The 8,199-nt window shown below is 35.0% G+C and overlaps 1 protein-coding gene across 1 annotated transcript; it reads left to right on the top strand.

Annotated features, from left to right (window-relative positions):
* The first annotated feature begins 1,595 nt into the window (after positions 1-1,595).
* LOC125876830 (pectinesterase inhibitor-like) lies at positions 1,596-2,120 on the top strand. Its single transcript, XM_049558123.1, has one exon. It carries the CDS (start codon positions 1,596-1,598, stop codon positions 2,118-2,120), a length of 525 nt encoding a protein of 174 aa, XP_049414080.1.
* Positions 2,121-8,199: the final 6,079 nt, after the last annotated feature.

Genomic DNA, 8,199 nt, shown 5'->3' with positions numbered 1-8,199 from the left:
TGGGAGGTTGATACTTTGCAAGCAACTTGAAAATATCAATCATTGCAATGTATGACTTGGTATACACAAGAGAAGACTTGGTGGAGACTTTGTACATATATTTGATGTCCCTCAATGAACACCTTTAAATGATCGAGTGAGATCATCCATTAAGAAGAAAATAACATCTCTTTGACAAGTGTTGTTTGCTTTACATGTTTTCAATATCTTAAACTTCAATACCTTTTCAAGGCGCATGGATGGACTCTCCATATAATAATCCATTCACCCTATCCATCAAATTATTAATCCAAGACTCTTGGTATTGTAGATGTTTTGCCAATCATTCAACTATCTTCGCCAGGTTTGCAAGTTGTTCCTCTATGGATGAAGCATCAGTTACAATTTCTTTCTTGATCGTTTTGGACATCGGGGAGTAGCATAGATTATATTGCAAGTTAATCTTCAAAGGGTACATATCATGGGATGCATGTGCATAGGATTCATTGGCTGAATTATAGTTCTTATTTGCAGAAGATTCTTGGAATTGGAGAGCTTAAGTGGAGCTAGAGTCTTCTTGATCTTTTGGGCAACACTTCTTCTACCTTATGAAGAATTTCTAGAGGACCCTTACTTCTTTTTGGTTGATGACCCAAAATAGGATATTGATATGTTTGACACTTGAAGTGTTTGTTGTCTCAGCATATTGGTCTTACTCCTTGTAAAAGCTCTGAAACTTCCAAAGGTAACACTAATGACTCCTTTGGTTTAGCAGAGAACATAGACTCAACAGCCTTAGAAGAGTTAGAGGAAGTTTATAAGGAGTTGATCTTCTTGGAAGCCATTTTGATGTTCTATAATTTTTGAATAGTTGATATGAGAGGTATAGATCCTCCCACTAGGCCTTATAGAATTCAAGAATTTGTAGACAGTAAAATTTATTTTGAGAGAATAATAATCAAGACTAAAATATATCACAACAATCGTATTTATTTGATTTTAAATATGAGCTTTACAATCTGTATGAATCCTCCAATTTAGGTTTTCAATACAAATTCAAGGGCTTATAAGCTTGATTGTGAATATTGAATATGTTCTTGGACTCAAGGGTCTTATAGACTTATATTTAATGATTTTTAAATGATTACTATGAAATTACAACATCATATACTAATTATGTAAGTATTTAAATGTATGTAAGCTACATTTATATACTTGCATGAATCTTAAATTTGGTACATCTCAATGAATTGCAGTAGTCTCTTTTGTTTGACTTTTCTCTTTGATTTTGATGATGAATTGCATTAATGTCATATTTGACTTTTCACTTATATTTTAATGAATTGCATTAATCTGATATTGGTATTTTCTCTTTTATTTTAATGAATTGCATTGATCTCATATTTGACTTTTCTCTTTTATTTTAATGAATTGCATTAATCTCATATTTGACTTTTTCTTTTACTTTAGTGAATTGCATTAATCTCATTTGTGACATTCCTCTTTTACATTTACAAAAGAAAACAAAATGTATGATTTACATTAATCTCATCTTTGATACTTTTTAAAGCTATAAAAGCATGTTAGAGGGTGCAGAGAAATGAAAAGGTAAAAAAATGGCAAAGACTTTGTACTCTTCATTGTTCTTCCTCTCCTTTGTAGTAGTAGAATTACTTGGAATTCTTCCAAATGTGAAGGGAAACATACTTGATGACTTTTGTCCTGAAAGCTTCATTCCTCCACTTTGTTTTCAGATGCTTCGAAATGACCTCTCTGTCCCCAAAGGAGATATTCATGGTCTTCTCTCTACTATTCTTCAAATAGCACAAGATAATACCACATCTACCTATAAATTGGTTAAATCAATTCTTAAACAACCCATCAAAGATCCCAACGTGAAAGCCCAAATGACCAATTGTTTGAGAAATTACAATGATGCCACTAATTATCTTAAACAATCCAATGATTTCTATAAGACTGGTGCTTATAAAAACACAAGTTTGTATTCATCTCTTGCTGTGTATGAATCTGTTTCTTGCAACCATGGTTTTAATGAAGTACCATCTGAGCTCAAGCCACTCAGCGAGGCGGTCCAAGAGTTCTCTAATCTTTCGGCACGTATAGCCGATAATCTAAAATAATTTAGTCATTTTACATGATGCCTTATGTTTCACTTCATATTACATTACATGGATGAATTCATGTTCTGAATTTAAATATATATATATATAAAAAAAAATACTTTCTTCTTATTGTGCAATGTAATTTTCAAATGAAAGTCATTAAATTCACCATTATATATGTGTTGTGTATGGGGCTGGGCGACTAATCGTACTTGAAGGCATAGAGTGAAATTTCAATCAACACTTACAATCTAAACCAACTTCATATGTAATTTTAAAATCTATTTTTCAAATATTTTAGATAAAAAATTATTGCTTAAACTCTCTAGGTGGTAACCTTTTTTTCATATTTATATTTATATCCTCGCCAACAATATTTAGGATGGACTTTGGTGGAAAATGAAAAGGCCCTTTATCGGATTGGGAGCGATGACTTTAGCCTCTTTTTTCTTCTTATAGGGTGTTTAAAGAGCCTGATTCTTTGGTTTAATTAAGTTCTAATTTTGAAAATTTATAATAGATTTCTTTGGAAAAATCAATTATCAGTTTAATGTAAAATTTTATCAATTTCCATTTTCAGAGCATCCTATTATGGATGAAAACAATATATGCATTGTTAACATAATTCTATAAGTAATATGTTGAAAATTTTAGATAAAAATAGTAGTAATTAAGAACCATATAATATAATACAATAAGTTTATAACATGAGATACCCGACTTAATGTTTGCTCAAATACTTGAAATCTTGAAGAAATTCAAAAAAGAATTTGCAATTCACCCTCATCAATATTTTCTTACTATTAATTATTATTTTGGATAAAAAAAATTATAATGGCTCTCTAGGAAATTTACTTGTATAGGTGTATTTTAACTGTTTATAGCTTTCCTATAGCAAATAAAAGTCATTTATGACTTGCTGGAACTGATAGTTTTGTCACCTAGTCATTCATTTATTTTTAATCGAGTTATTTATATTTAAGAGCCTATGAAAATTGAATGGTTAATTTTGATCAAAACATTAGATAATTGAACTTTGAATGTAGTTATGATGGATCCTTTAGCTCCGAAATATAAAGTTTGGCCTTGAAGGACCATTGGTTGAGGTCACAAGGTTTCTAGAGTCATTTCAAACAACCTTATTATTTTTTTATTAAAACAAGATTTCAATGTGGGACCCACTTTTTGTCAAAATGACCTCCATTGGATGTTTAAAAACCTTTATTGTGTCCGGAATGTATGTTAGAGTTTATGTAACACCTCATAAATTGAAAATTTTGTTTAAAAAGAAAAATTGCAAAAATTATACTTGTGTCAGTTTCCATGAGTTGTTCTACGAATTGTAAGAAAGTTTTTATAGGAATAGGGATGGATTTGGAATAATATCAAGTCCCGGATGGAGTAATAAGATTTAATCGAATGGTTCATAATAATTTCTATGGGACTCAGTAAGTTCTCGTAGAAGAGATTCAGAGGTTGTAATTTGGGACCTCACCTCCTATGGTTTCTTTGTACGGTTCATTGAAAATGTTACATTTAGAAGGTGTCCATAGAAGAAATATATACTTGGTGAAATTTGTGACTTTGAACTTACGGGTTTTAAAATATATTACGGGTCATAGTGATGGTTTCGTAGAAGTGAGTTGGACTTATTGGTTTTGGCACCTCATCCTACAGACAAATAGTACGAGATGTAGGAAATATTACAGTCCATAGAAGGTAATCGTGAAAAGTTTTTTGACTTAGGTGATTTTTGGGACATTTGTTCTATGGGCTTAGTCTAAGATTTGTAGAAAGTGTAACACCCCAAAAAAATTTAAGCTAAGGCCCGAACTTTGTTTTGTTTGCATATAAGGTCTTATCACGTTATTCTTAAATTACTCGTATTTATAAAGGTAAATTCTTTAGTACTGGAATGATTTTGGATATTATTTAAGGTCACTAGAAACTCCTAGCACAAAGTAGAGTTGAAGTTTCCTTGTCGATTAAGTTTTGATGTAAGATTCTACTGGAGTCACCTTCAAATAACCATATCTATTAGAATAGCCATATCCAATCAAATTAAATGTATTTGAATCTTTTTTCCAATGCCATAAATTTTGCGTCAATCTAATTTCTATGTAAAAAGCTATGACCATTTTAGTAACCTGATACAGTACAATGACAAATTAGCCAACGGGAAAACATTAAAAAGGGTCGTTTTCATAATTTTACCTCTAAGAAAACCGTAAACGAATTTATTGACTAATTAGAGACCCAAAACAATAGCATTTTCATCTATTAATTCATCATTCTCTTCTCTCTCAAACCCTAAGGCAAAACCCTAAGGAAAAATCAAAGTAGAAAAGTCCATTCAATATTCTTTCAATATTTTTTAAGATTCTTCTTCAAGGTAAGTCTTTCTCAAAGAATTTCATTATTTCAAACTCAAATTTATCGATAAAACTATTATTCACTTATGAAAATCATAATTCTTGGCCATAGAGTTTCAAGAAATTAATTCAAGAAATCTCAAGAAAGGTTTTCTTGATTTTTCTTCTTCAAGCTAGGGTTTCAAGGCTTCTAAACAAGTTCTTCTTCAGGATTATTCATGAACCTTGTTCTTCCAGGTATGTGATATACCGTGAGTTTACGATATTTCTAATAAATTTCACTTACAAGTTGTGTGTGTCTAGGGCCTTTTTGTATTGGTTTTTATGTCTTTTTATCATATTTTGCAAGAAAGATGCTCAGGCGTGGAAGTAAAGAGACAGTTGAAAAAAATGCAGAAAAAGGGAATCTATGGAGATGATCTACGGATCGTAGGTCCATTGACACTCCGTAGATGGTGGTGGTAGATCAACAAGCAAGGCATGGAAGGCAAATCAAGGAAATCTGACCAAGTGTAGAACCACGGTGGCCATTAATGGTCCGTAGATGTATCTACAGACGATACTGATGATTCGTAGATTGATACTGTGAGGGTTCCAATACCTGATTTTTGAAGATTCCAAGTGTGGAGCTACGGAAGGGGATTGACGGACTGTAGATCGATCTACGGTTCATACTACAGTTCCGTCGTTTGCTTCAGAGAAGCTGATTTTTGGAAGCTGAAATATTCTCTAAGTCCTGGCTAACGGAAGGGACTCATGGACCGTAGATCCATTAACGGTCCGTGAGTCAGTCTCGTGGAATGAAGACGCGTCCCTGAACAAACTTTCCTTATTTTGTTTCCCTTTTAATTTATGACTTTTTTTCTATTAATAGGGCATGTAAACCTCATTTTTGGGGGTTAGACATTATTACTTTAGTTCTATTTTGTGACTTGGGAGATTATTCTTGCAAATCTAGCAATTATTAATTTCCTAAGTTCTTTTTGAAGATATGGGTTTTGCAATTCAAGTTGAATTTCTGGTTTTATTATTCTTCTTAAGTAAGTTCATAATTCTTTCATCTATAACAATGAATTGTGTTCATATGATTATGGATAACTAAACCCCACAACTAGGGTTGTGGGAACCATGAGAGATTAACAAAGTATGAATAGTAAATAGGCAATTCGTGAATAGTGTTCTGCATGCATTGATAATTCTTTCATTTAGAAGTCATTTTAACGAGTGCACGCATTAAAACTCGCCTTGTTGCTACTTGTCGGACCAAGGAGGTAATCAACAAGAAAAGAATTATCAACATAGATTTAGTGTGATACTATCTAATAGGCTAGTGTCAATTGGTGTGAAGTAATAATTGAGCCAAACATCGATTATGATGTCTAATATTAGGTAAAGGTAAAGGTTAGTAAATTATACACACGTAGCCGGACCAAGGTGCGGGGTGAAATTCTCTAGATGTCGGACCAAGGATTTAGAAATACCTAACTTATCACTTTGCATGTAGTACACTAGGAAAGGATTGCTATTACTAGGATTACTGCATTATGAGCTTATGGGGAACACGTATGTGGGATCGACCCCAACCTACTAGTTGTGTTCTTTACTTGATAACGACCGCTTATGCGTCTTTAGGGAGGTGTAATTTGAGTGTATCAAATTTTGGCGCCGCTGCAGTAGATTTATTTTAACTACATTGTTGAACGTTAGTCAAATATTTCCTAATTTTACTTTTTTCTCTTTGTTTTTGTCTCTCTCATGTTCTGACTCTAGTGTATGCCAAGTACACGGAGCCAGGGTGAACCACTTACTCCTTACGATCCAGAGTTGAACCGCAATTTGCGAAGAATGAACAATCCAGGAGATCCAGTTAATCCTATAGGAGTAAATCCAGGTGATGCAATTGAGTTACAACAGCCAAGGGTAGTTGGTAGGGACAACCAGGTTCCAGCTGACAATCAATTGGGAGATGCATTGATGGTGCAAGATCCACCAGGCCCATGACACGTCAATATAAAAGACTCTGATGGACCTATTGTCCTACCCCCTATACCTCCAGGGCACATATTTGTGGTGACTAGTAGCTTGATACAGATGCTTACAGCAAGGGGCTTATTCTTAGGATTGCCATCGGAGGACCCACATGCTCACTTAGCCTAGCTAAAGGTGGTTTGCAAAAGTTGTGTAGGTAGACCAGACTTGGATATGGATGTCATCGGTTTACGAGTGTTCCCTCTATCACTGACAGGCGATGCTGCAGCATGGTTCAATGAGCTTCCTTATACCTCAATCTTTACATGGAACCAACTGACGGATATGTTCCGAGCAAGGTATTACCCAGTGTCCAAGAAGCTCAATCACAAAGATAGGGTCAACAATTTTGTAGCATTACCTGGAGAGTCTGTGAGTAGCTCTTGGGACAGATTCACAGTGTTCGTAAGAGGTGTCCCAAATTACTGCATTGATGATGAGTTGCTAAAGGAATATTTCTATCAAGGTCAGAATGATAACAATAAAGCAGTGCTTGATACTATTGCAGGAGGTTCATATGGCGACTGCACATATGCACAGATTTCTGAAAAACTGGAGAAGATCTCTCGCAACAATAAAGCATGGCTCAGATACTAGAAGAAACACATTTGCCATTCAGAATACAAACATCAAGTCTGCGGATGAGATTTGTGAGGAGATGGCTTAGATGAGAAACGAGTTGGGGTTGGTATTAAAGCATGTGAGTGGAGGTGTAGAGAAGGTAAATGTTGTGAATTACTTGACTAGAACGCCACCACCAGTTGAAGAGTTTTACTATGAAGAGGATGCTTATGCGGTGAATGATCAGATGGGGGGTTTCCGAACAAACGCCCAAGGATCCAACGTGGAAAATTGGCGCCAAGGTCAAGGAAACCAAGGTCGGAACTATGGCACCTACAACCGAGAGGGTTAATATGTCCGGGATGTGAACTTCAATCACGACAACAACTACAACAGGAATAACTATGGCAACAGAAATGATCGGGTAGGACCTTATGTTCCCCCTCAAAATTGGGAATCTGGTACTAGGGAAGCTGGAGTCAATATGGCGCATATTGAAGATATGATGCAGAAGATGATGAGAAGGTTTGATGCAACTGATGAGAATGTGAAGGAGATGAGAAATGACTTGTCTGGTATTGGTCAAAAGGTTGATGCCCATGCAGTGTCAATAAAGCACCTAGAGCAGCAGATGACCCAGTTGTCTACTACAGTGAACCTACGTCAACGTAGTACTCCTCCTAGCAACATCATCCAGAATCCAAAGAATGACGGTCATTGTATGGCAGTTACTACTCGAGGGGGTAAGCAAACCATAGATCCACCTATGTCGTCTGTGGTAGATGTTTAGATTAGAAAAGAAGATGATGTGGTAGAGGTTAGAGAAGAGTCTGAGACTGCGACAGAGAAAGAAACAGAGATATCTCAGAAAGTGGTCCCCATACCTAGACCTCCACCACCTTTTCCACAGAGGTTAGTGAAAAAGACTGAAGATGGTAAAATCGCAGGTTTATTACTATATTGAAGCAGCTTTCCATCAATGTTCCTTTGATTGAAGCTTTGGAGCAAATTCCTGGGTATGTGAAGTTTATGAACGATATGGTGACAAAGAAAAGGTCTGTGTGTTTTGAAGATGATGATAGATTGCAGCATTGTAGCGCTATTGCTACAAGATCTCTTGTGCAGAAGAAGGAAAA

Source organism: Solanum stenotomum, chromosome 1 (assembly GCF_019186545.1).
Source record: "Solanum stenotomum isolate F172 chromosome 1, ASM1918654v1, whole genome shotgun sequence".
NCBI lineage: Eukaryota > Viridiplantae > Streptophyta > Magnoliopsida > Solanales > Solanaceae > Solanum > Solanum stenotomum.
This window is presented reverse-complemented; position numbering and strand designations above follow the sequence as displayed.

Excerpts from the sequence above, each read along its gene's own strand:
- LOC125876830 (XM_049558123.1), top strand. The coding sequence starts at position 1,596 with ATGGCAAAGACTTTGTACTCTTCATTGTTCTTCCTCTCCTTTGTAGTA.